Source organism: Vipera ursinii (genome assembly GCF_947247035.1).
Source record: "Vipera ursinii genome assembly, contig: scaffold_131, whole genome shotgun sequence".
Lineage (NCBI taxonomy): Eukaryota > Metazoa > Chordata > Lepidosauria > Squamata > Viperidae > Vipera > Vipera ursinii.
In genome coordinates this window covers 10144-26946 of record NW_028148123.1, presented here as the reverse complement: position 1 = coordinate 26946, position 16803 = coordinate 10144, and the positions used below count along the sequence as shown (strand labels likewise).

General features: G+C 47.3%; 1 protein-coding gene across 5 annotated transcripts in view; it reads right to left on the bottom strand.

The window, feature by feature from the left end:
• SLC25A25 (solute carrier family 25 member 25) overlaps positions 1-9341 on the bottom strand; it is a 49886-nt gene extending 40545 nt beyond the window's left edge. For 2 of the 5 annotated variants that reach the window (XM_083380310.1, XM_083380311.1), the window contains exon 1: positions 4910-5499. In XM_083380310.1, the coding sequence (XP_083236436.1) occupies positions 4910-5464 (555 nt within the window). In that variant the 5' untranslated portion in view covers positions 5465-5499. Of the gene's footprint in view, positions 1-2562; positions 2841-4909; positions 5500-6227; positions 6317-8525 lie in introns of those variants that run through there. The other 3 variants (XM_083380313.1, XM_083380314.1, XM_083380312.1) reach the window with 2 other exon arrangements.
• Positions 9342-16803: the final 7462 nt, after the last annotated feature.

Sequence of the window (16803 nt, the reverse complement as noted above, 5' to 3'; positions counted from 1 at the left end):
AATAATAATAATAATAATAATAATAATAATACCACCACCTAGGATGCTGGCAGCAACCCGTGTCAACATTAGTGCCAGTCAATTTGAGTGTTCAGTTGACTGAGTTTCATGTTTTATGAATAAAAGCTTAATAATAATAATAATAATAATAATAATAATAATACCACCACCTAGGATGCTGGCAGCAACCCATCTCAACCATTAATGCCAGTCTGTTTGAGGGTTCAGTTGACTGAGGTTCATATTTTATGAATAAAAGTTTTATATAATAATAATAATAATAATAATAATACCACCACCACCTAGTATGCTGGCAGCAACCCGTGTCAACCATTAGTGCCAGTCTGTTTGAGTGTTCAGTTGACTGAGTTTCATATTTTATGAATAAAAGTTTTATATAATAATAATAATAATAATAATAATAATACCACCACCACCTAGTATGCTGGCAGCAACCCGTGTCAACCATTAGTGCCAGTCTGTTTGAGTGTTCAGTTGACTGAGTTTCATATTTTATGAATAAAAGTTTTATATAATAATAATAATAATAATAATAATAATACCACCACCACCTAGTATGCTGGCAGCAACCCGTGTCAACCATTAGTGCCAGTCAGTTTGAGTGTTCAGTTGACTGAGTTTCATGTTTTATGAATAAAAGCTTAATAATAATAATAATAATAATACCACCACCACCACCTAGGATGCTGGCAGCAACCCGTGTCAACATTAGTGCCAGTCAATTTGAGTGTTCAGTTGACTGAGTTTCATGTTTTATGAATAAAAGCTTAATAATAATAATAATAATAATAATAATAATAATACCACCACCTAGGATGCTGGCAGCAACCCGTGTCAACATTAGTGCCAGTCAATTTGAGTGTTCAGTTGACTGAGTTTCATGTTTTATGAATAAAAGCTTAATAATAATAATAATAATAATAATAATAATAATAATAATAATACCACCACCTAGGATGCTGGCAGCAACCCGTGTCAACATTAGTGCCAGTCAATTTGAGTGTTCAGTTGACTGAGTTTCATGTTTTATGAATAAAAGCTTAATAATAATAATAATAATAATAATAATAATAATAATAATACCACCACCTAGGATGCTGGCAGCAACCCGTGTCAACATTAGTGCCAGTCAATTTGAGTGTTCAGTTGACTGAGTTTCATGTTTTATGAATAAAAGCTTAATAATAATAATAATAATAATAATAATAATAATAATAATAATAATACCACCACCTAGGATGCTGGCAGCAACCCGTGTCAACATTAGTGCCAGTCAATTTGAGTGTTCAGTTGACTGAGTTTCATGTTTTATGAATAAAAGCTTAATAATAATAATAATAATAATAATAATAATAATACCACCACCTAGGATGCTGGCAGCAACCCATCTCAACCATTAATGCCAGTCTGTTTGAGGGTTCAGTTGACTGAGGTTCATATTTTATGAATAAAAGTTTTATATAATAATAATAATAATAATAATAATAATACCACCACCACCTAGTATGCTGGCAGCAACCCGTGTCAACCATTAGTGCCAGTCAGTTTGAGTGTTCAGTTGACTGAGTTTCATGTTTTATGAATAAAAGCTTAATAATAATAATAATAATAATAATAATAATACCACCACCTAGGATGCTGGCAGCAACCCGTGTCAACATTAGTGCCAGTCAATTTGAGTGTTCAGTTGACTGAGTTTCATGTTTTATGAATAAAAGCTTAATAATAATAATAATAATAATAATAATAATACCACCACCTAGGATGCTGGCAGCAACCCGTGTCAACATTAGTGCCAGTCAATTTGAGTGTTCAGTTGACTGAGTTTCATGTTTTATGAATAAAAGCTTAATAATAATAATAATAATAATAATAATAATAATAATACCACCACCTAGGATGCTGGCAGCAACCCGTGTCAACATTAGTGCCAGTCAATTTGAGTGTTCAGTTGACTGAGTTTCATGTTTTATGAATAAAAGCTTAATAATAATAATAATAATAATAATAATAATACCACCACCTAGGATGCTGGCAGCAACCCGTGTCAACATTAGTGCCAGTCAATTTGAGTGTTCAGTTGACTGAGTTTCATGTTTTATGAATAAAAGCTTAATAATAATAATAATAATAATAATAATAATAATAATAATACCACCACCTAGGAACCCGTGTCAACATTAGTGCCAGTCAATTTGAGTGTTCAGTTGACTGAGTTTCATGTTTTATGAATAAAAGCTTAATAATAATAATAATAATAATAATAATAATAATAATAATACCACCACCTAGGATGCTAGCAGCAACCCGTGTCAACATTAGTGCCAGTCAGTTTGAGTGTTCACTTGACTGAGTTTCATGTTTCATGAATAAAAGCTTTAAAATAATAACAATAAAACAGCAACACCAATAAGAAAAATACACAAATCAGATAATAATAGTAACAATAAGGCAAAATCCCTTTCAGGGGCCCCTCATAACGACCCAGGCGGAGGGAGGGGAGGGTGAAGAGAGACCGGGGGGGGACCCCCCTCCACTCACCCAGAGGTCCCGCTCGGAGCGGTGCAGGCCGAGGCGCTCCAGCCCGACGGCCAGGTCGTGGACGCAGAGCGCGCCGTCTCGGTTAACGTCCAGCTGGACGAAGAGGCTGTAGAGGCGCCGCTCGTGCTCGGCCAGGAACCGGGAGGCGGCCTCGCCGGACGAGGAGGAGGAGGAGGAAGGGGAGGCGGAGACCCCGCCGCACTGACAAAGCACGCCGTTCACCACCGCCGGGGAAGCCAGCGAACGCCGCGCGCCGGCCGGCATAACCGCCACACAGCGCCCGGGCCCCGCCTCTCAGCGGCAATGGCCGCCCGTCCGGCGGAAGCGACCTTTCTGAAGCCAAGTCCCGCCCCTCCGGAGGGCGCACCGCCCTCTCATTGCCCGACGGCGCCGTCGCTTTACTAAGCTGGGCCAATCCGAAAGGGAAAGAGGAAGTCTCGCGAGAAGCCAAAGGGAGGACGGAAAGACGCGTCTGCTTTGCTCCTCCCCGTCTTCCCGCCACGCGACTGGAGGCGGGGCGCAACGGCCGTTCTCCGCCAATCGGCTTCCAGATGCCCCGGATGGAAGGGGCCCCCGTCCCCGCCGCCAATCGCCGCCCCTTCGCGCGAGGCGCGGGGAGGGAAGGAAGGAGGGAGAGGGCGGGCTCTGACCCCCTAATGGGCAAAGAGCTGCGCCAATGAGAAGCCGGGGCACGAGGGGGCCGATTCTGGAAGCCATTACGCCACTGCCGCAAACTAGAGACGCTCTGCGGGGCGGGTGTCGCCGGGGAGTTGGGGTACGCAATTTGCGTACCCTTTCCTCGCCTGCTGGGAAAGGGGACGGCGGGAAGATGGGGGGGGGACGAAATGGCGGGAGGTGGGGGGGCGCTGGGGGGGGGTGTCCAAGGCCATGCTGAGGGGGCTTTTCTGCCACCAGGCCCGAAGCCTGAAGCCCCCTCGCTGAGCCCCCCATAATTCCCCCTGACTCCCCCACTTCCTTTTATTTTGGTGGGAGGGGGGGGTTTGGAAAAAAAATGATAAAATTAGAATTTATAAGTTAGAATTAACTTTTCTGCCAGAATGCAAACGACAGCGATGCCCTTCTCTGCCCCCCCTCCCCAAATTCACCCCTGAAATTAATTAATTTTTGCGGCTAGACTTATTTTAATTTTATATTGGATTGTTTTTAAATTTTGCCTTGTAAACCGCCCTGAGTCCTTTGGGAATAGGGCGGTATATAAACCGAATAAATAAATAAAATAAATAAATACGTGGAAGCCGCTAAAGGCTTCCTAATCTCTTATTTTGCCATCCTCTCCCTCCCAAAAAAAATTGAATATTGATAGTAATTATTGAGGCGTCTTTTTCCTCCCTGAGAAATTAAACTGAGAAAAGGAACTGGTGAAGTGGAAATTAGATGAATTTTCCCCATCCCCGATTTATCCCTCTCATGGAAGCCCCCATAATTTCCTCATTCCCCTCCCCCACAAAAATATATAAAATTATTGAGACTTCTTTGGGCTGCCTTCCTCAGGAATTATATGAGAAATGAATTTATATCCGTTATGTGGATATTCAACCTGTTAAAGGGCAGTTTTCCCACTCCTGCCCCCCCAATCCAAAAAAAATTGAATTTACCAATGTATAACTCCATTTTTTTTCACGCTTCAGTAAAATTCGGGGGTCGGCCTTACTGCTATTGCATTTTTTCCCCTTTTTATTTTAGCAAAGGGCTGTTACAGCTGTGTGGGATTTTCCCACGTAGTTCCCTATTTCAAGAGACCCCAAGTATCCCATTGGGAGAGTCCTATTTTCCCTACAGCCTTAGAGATAGGTGGTCCAATTCCAAAATGCCATCCTAAACCTCAACCTGCTTTCTCTGACTCCCTTTGGGGCACAAATCTAAACCCTGATTTCTGGGCTTCAAGTCCAGAAATAGCCAAATGAGATGCTGTCCTAGGTAAGGTTGTACGAAAGGACCACCTGAGCAGCATCGGAGTCCATTAAAGACTCCTTGTATTGGCCGTTGGGCCAACCCTCTTGATTCCTTCTCATTTAGCTTCTTTCTTGGTCTTAAAACGCCACCCATCTTCCCCCGTGGCGCTCTGTAATTTTCTTCAAAAAGTAGCACGCTAATTTGGAGAGCTAATTTCTGCTTGGTTCACAAAAATATAATTAGTGCCTACCTAGGTTTGGCCATTTACCTTCGGTCTCTGGCTCCGTTTATCAGCCCTTTGGTTGAATTTTGCATCCACCCACCCTTTTAGGAGATATTCTTGCGTAAGAAAAATCTCTCTTCTTCCAGAATAGGGTGACTTGCTACAAAATTGTCCCCCCCCCATCTGTTTTTTTCAACATGATCCCCTTACCTTTTGCAGGGTCAGTCTCCGGACTTCGTCTCGAGACCCCTGATCTGGCTTGCGGTCTTCCTCCTTGGGCCCTCCTTCGGCCATGTCGTCTCCTCCGGCCCCGCCAGCTAAAAAACGGAAGATGAACTTCTCCGAACGGGAGGTGGAGATCATCGTTGAAGAACTGGAGCGAAGCAAGCACCTGCTCATCAACCACTTCAACGCCGGCGTGCCGCTGACCGTCAAGGCCGCCGCTTGGCACAACATCCTCCGACGGGTCAACGCGGTGGCCACCTGCCGCCGGGAGCTGCCGGAAGTGAAGAAGAAGTGGTCGGACCTCAAGACGGAGGTACGGCGCAAGGTCGCCCAAGTCAGAGCCGCTGTAGAAGATGGTGGCAATGACCACGAAGGAGGCGGGGAAGGCCAGGAAGCTGAAGAAGACGCAACAGGGACCTCTGCGGCCCCAGTGATACTCACCCCCATGCAGCAGCGCATCTGTAACCTGCTGGGAGAAGCCACCATCATCAGCTTGCCCGCGGGAAGCTGCACCGGCACCCATACGGCGGAAATACCCATTACAGCTGCCGCAACCACCGTCACCCTTACCCAGAGTAAGTAGTTTGTTCTTTCCTTCCCATACAGCCATTGTTAGATTAGCAAATGGCTTGGTCACCTTAAGGCAGGTGGACTTCTAGTCCCAGAATTCTGGATGGGGATATGTGGACTTTACCTCCCAGAATTTTGGCTAGGGCGATGTGAATTTCAACTCCCAGAATTCTGAATGGGGTGTGTGGACTTCCAACTCCCAGAATTCTGGCTGAGGCGATGTATGGACTTCAGCTCCCACAATTCTTGCTGGCTGGGGAATTCTGGGGTTTGGAGTCCAGCCATCTTCAAATTGCTGAGGTTGAGAAACCCTGATCTGGTGTTTTTGGTTTTCCCCATCCTGGACCGAACCAGGTGCATGTCCAGCACCTGATCTAGAGTTTGGGGAAAGAAAGCTGGCCTGGAACCAGCCCAATGTGTTTGGCAACAGCGGGTAACCTGCACCTTTAAGGCCACACCTCACTGCCTCTTGACTGACTCCGCAACCCGGCTGCTTGCAGCCTGTTCAGAACAGGGCAATCTCCTTTTGTCCTCGCCAGCCAAAGGAGGAGAAAAATGTAGGCAAGGCAGGCAAAAAGAGGGTGGGGTTGAACGCAAAAAAAAACAAACCCCAAGATGGTTTTTCCATCTCCTCCTGGCTCACCTCCGTTCACAGCTTCTATTAATCCCGCCAGGTGACTTAGTTGTAGATGGTTGTTTTCTCCGGTAGCCCCAGACATATTTGATTCTGTACCTGTTGTGTTCTTGACCCACTCCCTTCCTTGCAATGGACTCTTCCCGTCTTCTGTTCCTGCCCCCAAACCAAGGCCCATTTGGAGACTCCTGTCCTTGAAAAAGAAAAAAAATATTGCACTGATAAACTCAATCGACCTAATTTCTCAGGAAACATCCTTCCCCTCTTAAGGCCACGGATAGGTCAGTCAATAGGCTTTGTGTGTGATAATCAGTAGATTTATTTATTTATTTATTTTATTACATTTATATACCGCCCTTTCCCGGAGGACTCAGGGCGGTTTACAGGGTAATTAAAAACCAAAAATACAAAAGTTAAAAAACCAAGTTTAAAAAAAAAATAAATTTATCCCTGTATAAGTAAAACCCCCAATTAAAATAAATTAATCCTCAGCCTGGGCCAGAGAGCTCGAAGAGCCAGGTCTTCAGGTCCCGTCGGAATGAACGGAGGTCGGGGGCAGTCCTCAGCTCCACTGGCAGCTGGTTCCAAAGGGCGGGCGCCCCCACTGAGAAGGCCCTCTCCCTGGGTGTTACCTGCCGGCAATCTCTTACCGGTGGCACCCTGAGAAGACCCTCCCTGTGGGAGCGCACTGGACGAAGGGAGCTTGATGCCGGCAGCAGGTGTTCCCTCAGATATCCCGGACCCAAGCCATGTAGGGCTTTATAGGTCATCACCAGCACCTTGAATTTTTGCTTTTTTTTTTTCACCGGCCCTGGGCAATTTATCAAGTGGGAGACTGTAATACCATCCTGTATTTATGGAGCGCTGCTCATGCTAGATCCATAAGGCGACTCTTTTCAAAGGGGGAAACAGGAGGCTCCTGAGTCCTTTGCCTCACGCAGGTCTATGAATCATAGCTTAAACGCCACCACCCAAGCCGTTTCCTTCGCTCTAAAGCAGCTCCTCCTCGTCTGTCTTTCAACGCTGGTCTTCTCCGTTGTCCACCAACTTTTCCTCCTTCCCAGCCGCAGCAAAGAAGCAGCATCCGTTTGGGAGGCTACAGGTAGTCCTCAACTTACAACAGTTCGTTTAGCGACCGTTCAAAGTTGCACTGGGGTGTGTGTGTGAAAGAAAATGGCTTAACGATCATCTTTCACGCTTCCGACCCTTGCTAAGTGAAACCTTTGTGACCTAGATTTGCCCCATTTTAACGACCTTCCTTGCTACAGTTGTTAAGTGGATCGCGGCAGTTGTTAAATTAGCCAGAACCTGTTTGCTAAGTGAAATCTGGCTTCCCTACTGACTTTGCTTCTCAGAAGGTCGCCAAAGGGATCACGTGACCCTGGATAGCTGCAGCCGTCATAAATACGAGTCAAATTGCCAAGCGTCTGAATTTTGATCCTATGACCACGGGGGATGCCACAACGGTCGCAAGTGTGAAAACGGGTCGTAAGTCGCTTATTTCAGTGCCGCTGTAACTTTGAATGGTCACTAAACAAATGGTTGTAAGCCGGGCACCACCTGTAAGCAGCGGGACGCCTTGCCTCCAGATGTTTGGGTGCTCCAGCACTGCAGGCTTTGAAGGAATGATTAGACAGCCACTTGTCTGCAATGGTCTAGACTGTTGGAGCTCCTCGTTGAGCAGGGGGTTGGACTAGAAGACCTCCAAGGTCCCTTCCGACTCTGTCGTTCCGATCCTTAAGCTGCCAAAATGGGAAGCATTGTCAAAGTCATTGCCGGGTGCAGGGTTACCAGTGGCAACTGATCAGGCTGGAAACATATTTTTCCGCTTCTCCCACGTCACTTGCTATGTGTAATACCTCAAGCTGTCTCCCCCAGCCCTGTTCCTTTCTTTCCTTCACACCAGCTGTGAACGCAGAAGGCATAAAAGTCACCACTCACTTAGCCACAATTGACTGGATTCGCACAATGCATGTCAAGCGCCAGGGATTACCGGCAATCTAATAACCGATCGTTCCCCGTAACCTCCCGCGTATTCTGACATGACGTACAAGCTTATAAATACTACACCTATAAATAGCATGATTACCAAACACAGTCTTTTGTAGCAGGCTGATAAAGAAGAAACTGCCTCATTTTTTATGACACCCCCCCTGCACCTGTCTAAGGAATGCATCTTTTGCCATCTACACCCAGGGTGTAGTGTCTTCAAAATAACAAAAAAAATACAGTATTACAGGGTGGGAAATGTAGTTGTCCTGTGTGTTTTCTGGGCCCAGGAACTCCGGTTTTGTTTCCAAACCTTTATTTCTTAAGATTCTAGCTGAAAAACACAATTTTTAGGATGCTTTAATTCCCAGATCCAAAGGTGCTTTTTCCTGAGGCAACTGGGCTTACTTGTTTTTCCTTGGAAGACGTTTCGCTTCTCATCGCAGAAGCTTCTTCAGCTCTGACAGGATGGTGGGGAAATGGGAGGATTTATACTCCTTGCAGACCACTGGTCATTTGCCTTTTTTTAGAGGGTCATTGAGGCCACTTGGAGGTTCGTCTGTGTCCTCGGGGTCGCCTGAGTGGTGCAAATGGGTGTGGAGCCGCCTTGGCTGCAGGATGTTTACTGCCCTGGGTCCCTGGAGGCAGAAAAGGCAGGCAGAGGCTGTTGGAGATGAGTCTGGGTTGTCTGCCTCTCAAACTGAAGTGCAAATGGTTACTGTAATCTGCATCCGTTCGTACTCCCTCGCCATCCAAAGAGCGTTCATCCCAAAGGGCATCCCTGAATTAACCAGGGGAACAACCTGCCTCCAGAAGTGATGAATGCTCCAACACTGGAAGTTTTTAAGAAGAGACTGGACAGCCATTGGTCTGAAATGGTGTAGGGTTTCCTGCCTGAGCAGGGGGTTGGACTAGATGACCTCCAAGGTCCCTTCCAACTTGTGATGATGATGATGATGTCTAAGGAGGTTCTCAGTCGTGCAGGTCATGAGAAGCGAAACACCTTCGAAGGAAAAACAGGAACGTCCAGTTGCCTCCTGAAAAAGCAAGCTTTGAGACAGCAAGGACCCGGATGACTGAGAATCTCCATAGACATTTAATTCCCAGCTTTAATTCTAAACCCAATTTGTAGAGATGCCTCCATTCCCAGATTTAATTCCGCCCGTCCACCGTTTTGTCAACCCTTTTGTCGAGAGGCCCGTGCAAACATCCCGCTTCCTCTTCTTTCCTTAGTTCCCGCCGAGATGACTTACCACAGCCTGGAAGACGGGGTGGTGGAGTACTGTACCACCGAAGCCGCCGCCGAAGCCCCCCTGGAGATGATCGCCCAGCCAGCCGAAGTGTCGGCCAAACCCCAGGAACTGAAAAACAGGATCGCTCTGAACTCCTCCAAGCTGCTGCAGGAGCAGCGGGTCACCAACCTCCACGTCAAAGAGATCGCCCAGCACCTCGAGCAGCAGAACGAGCTGCTGCAGAAAATCCGCCACTCTCAGGAGGTGCAGGCCTGCGCGCAGGAACGCCAGGCCCAAGCCATGGAAGGGATGCAGGCCGCCCTCAACGCCCTGATCCAGATCATGCACCCGGTGATTAAGGACTTCCGGCGTTTTTTGCAGAGCAACACCCCCGTGGCGCCTTCGGGGACAGCCGATCCGAGCCAAGCGACCCAGAACGGACAGGACAGCCTCATTCAATGAAATTTGGAAGAAGGGATGCCTTCTGAACCCAGCCTTTGGCCCAGCAAGAGGCGACGGGCGGCCTATTTCGTGCCAGCCGGCTGGTTTAGAAGCCAAACCCACCCCCCTTTTTTTTTAAATTGTTTACGCAGTTCCTTGAACTGACTCTGTTAGGCCTAAACCCTAACTGAAACCTTTGGATTTTTAAAGGAAAAGATTGGCAAATAGATTTTGATATAAAAAAAAGAAAGCAGCCTTTCTGTCTCTTTTCTTTCTTTCTTTCTATTTTTTTTCTAAATTGGTCCAAAAGTTGGTGTTTTCCCCATTCGGGCTAGGAGAGGCAGGTGACCGCTTTTGCCATCCTACCTAAGGAATTCTTGGAACTTAGGGAAAGGAGACCACAGGTAGCAAAGTAAGGGTGAACAATTGTAGACCCTGTAGGTGTAGGAAATCCTTGAATTGTGTAGCTGGGACGTGTGGATCGCTAAAACGGGATTGCTAAGCATTCATCCACCACACTTAATGATGCTGTGGTGCCTGTACTAAAACACACATTCTGATCCGTACAGGACAGCCTGCAAGGTGGCAATCACAAACACGAGCATTACGAGAGGCGATACGATGAACCTTAGTTTATTGAATGAGAACCTCTGAAGCCACAGCCAGAGAGTCCTTCTGGTTTAATACAACGTACTCAGCCAAGATCACTGCAGATGGGGATTGTAGCCAAGAAATTAAAAGACGCTTGCTCCTGGGGAGGAAAGCCATGGCAAATCTAGACAGCACACTAAAAAGCAGAGACATCACCCTGTCAACAAAAGTGCGTATAGTCAAGGCTATGGTCTTCCCAGTTGCAATGTATGGCTGTGAAAGTTGGACCGTAAGAAAGTGCCAAAGAATCGAGGCCTTTGAACTCTGGTGCTGGAGAAGACTCCTGCGAGTGCCTTGGACTGCAAGGCGATCAAACCGGTCAGTCCTAGAGGAGATCAACCCTGACTGCTCTTTAGAAGGCCAGATCCTAAAGTGGAAACTCAAATCCTTTGGCCACCTAAGGAGAAGGAAGGACTCACTGGAGAAGAGCCTAATGCTGGGAAAGATTGAGGGCAAGAGAAGAAGAAAGGGATGACAGAGAATGAGGTGTCTGGATGGAGTCACTGAAGCAGTTGGTGTGAGCCGAAATGGACTCCAGGAGATGGTAGAGGACGGGAAGGCCTGGAGCAACGTTGTCCATAGGGTCGCACACGACTTCGTAGCTAACAACAAAAACACTCAGCCATAACTTGGTATTTGTGGACGGAGGCTTGTTGCATTCGGCCATCTATACAACAGGTCCACAACAAAAACTTACAAACCCTGTTGCTGTTTTACATGCAGAGGGTTCCCCGTATCCAAAGCTTTAAAAAAAATAGAGCAGTAGGGAAGGCTGTTTTTCCAGCAACTTGGATTTGAAAGATAAAGTAAGTCCAGATGTCCTATATATTTCCTGGTGTTTATGCTACCTGCAGGGGGCATAATACCCCCACATTTCTATCTTTGAAAAACTAGCATAGCGTTAAACCCCTGGGCTCCCCAAAGTAAAATAAATCTAAAAGGCCATTAACTGAGAACTTTGTTCAGCCATCAGCCACGTACTCCGTGACAAATGAACACCGTAGTGTCAAAAACGATGGATAAGCAAGAAGCTACATTCGTACTTCTGGTCCTTTTATTCTCACGTAGTCCGAACAAGAAAAAGAAGAAGCCTAAAGATTTATTTATTTTTAAACATTTTTAGGCTGGCCAACCCTCTCCTAAAATAATTAGATGAAACAAACGCCACGAAGAGTTGGTTTTCGTGCCTTGCCTGACATTTCTTAGGTCCCAAATAGGACTTTCTCTCCCATGATGTTCTATATAGGAATAAAAAAAAGAGAACAATCTGCATTGTTAGTATTTGGCCACAAAGTCTGGCTTTCTCTTCTGGCTTTGCAGCACAGCCTCCTGTTGTAAGAGGGTAGAGTACACTTAGAGCATAAGAAGTATAACAAGTTTTCTAAGGCTACTCCACTTGGTTAGCCTGTGCTGGTAACAATTCACCACTTACCGTTCTGCCTAATCCTTTTCAGAACACGTGAGTCCCTTCTGGGGGGGGGGGGGAAGGAAAAAAAAGAATCTAATGTGTTTCTCAACCTCAGCAGCTTGCAGATGTGCAGACTTCAATTCCCAGAATCCCCCCAATTCCACATCCCACCCCCAGATGTTTAGATAGGCTGCTTCCTGCATTGGCCCTTTTTTCAATTCTCCCAACTGCAAAGGTTTACGCAAGGAATCCTAACCACCACATATTTAGCGTGGCGTGCCAATTCCAGCCTTTATGGTTTGCCAGCCACGGTTTTTTGGCCTAGTGTTACATATCAGGGACACGGTGGCTCAGTGGGTTGGGACGCTAAGCTTGTCGATCAGAAGGTCGGCGGTTTGGTGGGTTGAATCCCGAGTGCCGCGTAGCAGAGTGAGCACCTCTTACTCATCCCAGCTTCTGCCAACCTAGCAGTTCGAAAGCACGTCAAAATGCAAGTAGGAAAATAGGGACCACTCCGGTGGGAAGGTAACAGTGCTCCGTGCGCCTTTGGCGTCTAGTCATGCCGGCCACACGACCACGGAGACCTCCTCGGACAAGCGCTGGCTCTTCGGCTTTGAAACGGAGATGAGCACCGGCCCCTAGAGTCGGAAACGACTAGCATGCATGTGCGGGGGAACCTTTACCTTTACCTACATATCAGGATATCTGAGGATGTCAACCTGTCCTCCCCATTCCTGAGTTGGACACCTGAACCAGTACTGCTAGGCAACGGAAACCGAACAAACCAGTTTGAGCTTATGTAAACCAGCTGAAAAGGCAGTCATCACCTCTCCTGGTTTGTGGTATTTTCCTCAAGACAACATAAGGAAGTGTAAAGGTTTTTGTTGTTGTTTTTTTAAGAAAAGAATTTCTGGTTTTTCTACATAACTGGGAAGAATTCTTTTAAAAAAATTGGCCTCTTTTAACCTACAGTTCCAAATGCAGAAACAGTCCGGCTTGGGATTTGCCACTTGGTCAACCTCTCAAGTTCTCCATATGCTCAAAAAAAAAATAAAACAAAAAACCACCCCAATTTATTTTCATCTATTCACAACTTTAAAGTCCAAACAGAAGAGCAGAGAAAAAAAAACCATAACCAGAATGGCAAGGCAAGTAACTCAGAACCAACAGAATCCCGCCCCTGCCCGCCCCCCAGAATAACAAACCGGATTCATACCTGGCATCAGTCTTGGTTTGTGTAACAGTGGTTGAGGGAATAAATCAAAATTTGCTAGGTTTGAGACATAGAAATCCTCTTGTAAGTAGGACACCGCCTAAGTCAAGGGTAGGCAACCTCGGCTCTTTTATGACTCATGGACTTCAACTCCCAGAATTCCTGAGTCAGCTATGCTGACTCAGGAATTCTGGGAGTTGAAGTCCATGAGTCATAAAAGAGCCGAGGTTGCCTACCCCTGGCCTAAGTCATCGGAATTAATTACCTTTTTAAATCCCAACCAGAGCGATAGGTTGCATAACAAAAATATAAGCCTGTATTGTTAATGTAATTCTTAACAAAACGTCCCTTTTTCTTTTTTCCCTTGTATTGTGTTGCTTTCATTTACCTTTGTGGGGTATTCTAAGTAAGCCACATTTTTTTTCCCCCCAGCTTTCTCAGCCATCTGGGAATGGAAGCTTTCTGGCCTCCCAGAAAATAGCGGCAAGGAAGCAAAAAAAAATTAAAATTAAAATACAATAAATTAAAGCCCACATTCCTGTCATACGTGATCTTTCCAGCACTCCCAGTCGTGACTAAGCAAACCATGCCTTAACGCAGGGGGGGGTCTTCAAACATGGCCCTTTTAGGACTTGTGGACTTCAACTTCCAGAATTCCTCAGCCAGGCACGCGGAATTCTGGGAGTTGAAGTCCACAAGTCCTAAAAGGGCCAAGTTTGAAGCCCCCTGCCTTAATGTATCGGAGCTCAGTAATGGTCCTTTTTCCACATTAATCTTGGACTCCAAATTAAAAACTAGCCTTTATTGCCCAGCTAGGTTTATAGAGCGATCAATGCTTATTTTTTTTAAAAAAAACAGGCTAATTTATCCTGCACCCTGATGCATTTGGGAATCTTGGTTTCTGGGAACTTCAGCCATGCCCATTGGATGTGTATCCTGTGACTCGATGGGTTCAGCAGATCTTTGGGCCTTTTTGCAAATCTGTCAATTAATAACATCAGCCTGGTAGTCAGCTTAATTGTAAAACAAAGCCTCCGAAGAAACAAAAGCTTTCCGATCAAAGCTGTTGAATAAACACGGAGTAGAACAACAGGATTCATTGTCCCACTACTAAACTTTGATACATCTATAATCCCTTGGTGTAATTCACATGGCAAGTCCAAAGGGGAAGTTTAGAAGGCTGAATCACGAGAGGCTTTTCCATCCTGGCGTTATAATTAGTTAGGAAAATGTATTTCATTTTCCACGGAGGAGAAGACTCCACCAAAGAGGTTTTATTAGACCCTTCATGCTTCTCCTAATCTTGGGAAGGCGTTCTCACAGTGCCCCAAGCCAACAGGGTTTGGCTTTGGGCTCATTTTGTCACGTGAACCCGGACATCCGAGGTTGCAAGCCGTGGTTTAGGGCGCCTTGGAGGGTTGTGGAAATAAAAGTAGTTGCGATTTGATTTGAGCAGCGACGACTATAACCACCCCCACCCACCCACCCCAATGGGGTGCAGGATGATGGAAACGCATCCTGCCATCGTATTTCCCATTTCAGAGGAAAGGTGATGGGGAGAGGAAACAGCTGGGTGGGCTTCTGAAGAACATCTGGTTAGCCACTCTGGAAAACAGGATACCGGACAATTTAATTTTATTTGGAATATTTATTTTTTTTAATCTGGCCCCAAATTTTATCATAGGTCGATTCCTGACAGCCTACCGGCTGTAGTTCGCCCTCATTCTTCCTCCCAAACACGCTGCCTGGCAGAGAGGCTTCATCATCAAGCCCATCATCCCCCTACTTGCTCGGCTACCCTATTTGATGGACTACAATTCCTATCACCCCCCCTCCCCAGCACCTAACATCCCACTCAGCCCGCTGCCTTGGAATCCCTATCCCCACGCCCTACGGATACGGCCAACTCCCATTCCACGACGGCCGGGGACGATGGGCTTGGGAGTCTCAACCTTCCCGAGGGCGCCCGGTTGCAGAAGCAGCCAGGCCTTTCCCTCTCTTCCCTCCCTCCCCCTCCCCTTGCGTTTCATAGTTTACATTTCAATGCAGAGGGCGGGGCTCTTTCCCCACCCCTTCTCGCGTGACTGACGTCACGCTTCCTCCAATGGCCGCTCTTCCTTCCGCCGTCGTGGTCAGGCGGAGCCAATGGAGATGGCGGATGCCTTCCCACCCCCTTTTTTTTTTTTTTTTGGCCTTCCAAACCTCAATTCGAGGCTGCCCAATCGGCTTCGAGCATCTGCGGCTTTGGAACCGCCGCGGGCTTTCTCCCCGCCCCTTTTCTCCCCCATTACGCCAGCGGCGTAGCGGGCGCAGTTGGCGTAGAGCGCTGGCAAGCCAGCTGAGCAGAGAGATCTGGAGCGGCGGCGGAGGTAGGAGAGACCCCCCCCCCCTTACACAACACACACACACACACACACACACACAAGGCTGCTTGCCGCCCCCTCCCCATCATCAGCTGCATTGGGAGAGGAGGAGGAGGAGGAGGTGGTTGTGGGGGAGCAATGCACCTCTCCCCTTGGGGGGGAATTTGGGGAGGGGGTGCAATCGAGGCAGCGGAGCCCTAAAATAGATCTGGGGGGGGCATTGGAAGCTGCAAGAGGGGGCATTCCACGGAGAGAGACCCTCGGGGGAGGGGGGAAAGGCTGTGGGGGTCGCTTGCAAGCGTGCAAAGTTGCCCACGTGCCTGCCTCGGTGCAAAAGGCGCCCCTCTTGGGGAAGGGGGAGCTGGGGCAAAGTTTGGGGGTCGGGGCGATCGTGTTGCACCCCCTCCCCCCGGCCGATGATGCATGCACCCGCACCCCACCTCCCGGGGGACTCTTTCCGACCACCCACCCCCCTGATCGCCAGCGTTTTCCCCCAGCGCAAGCAAGTCTGGCCGGAAAAGGCTGGTGCAAGACACGTAAGGTGCGACTAGCTGACACGTGTGTGTTTGTGTGTGTGTGTGCGCCCAGGAGCCCGCTGCTAAGGCATCTTTGCCCATTCTGGCTCGCTGGCATGAGTCATCGGGCCGTGTTCTGCAAACCCTAGTTAAAACCAGCCACGATTTAGCCTCCCACCTGGATCCGGCAGGTATACCTTTCTCCTCTTAGCTTAGCTACACCTGCATTGAGGTGGCGCTACTAAGCCAGAAGTTACGCTAGCTAGCCAATTCTGGCTTGCTCTGATGAGCGAGCCCGGACGTTGGGCCATATTCAACAAGCCCTAGTGAAAACCAGCCACGATTTAGCCTCCCACCTGGATCCGGCAGGTATACCTTTCTCTCCTCTGCCTCATAGCTAGGTACACCTGCATCGAGGTGGCGCTACTAAGCCAGAAGTTACGCTAGCTAGCCAATTCTGGCTTGCTCTGATGAGCCCGGACGTTGGGCCATATTCAACAAGCCGTAGTTAAAAACAAGCTGCGATTTGGCCTCCAACCTGGGTCCTACAACTCTTGTCTTTCTCCTCTTGTCTCATAGCTAAGTTTACCTGTGTTACAGGTGCATCTGAATTTAAAAACAAACTCCCATCTCTTTGCATGCCTCTGCAGAACCCGGGTGCTTGGCTTGGGAATTGTGTGTTAAGAATTTGTTGTTGTGTAAATATCCGTCTTTTAAAGTGTTACTAGTTCTGGCGTTTGTTGTTACAAGGGGATTGTGCAACGCCTGGAATGTTTGGGAAAGGATCCCACACGTGTTTCTTAGCACATTTAAGATGACGGTGTAAAGTTGCAATACCCCACACCTTAATCTGGGAATAAGCG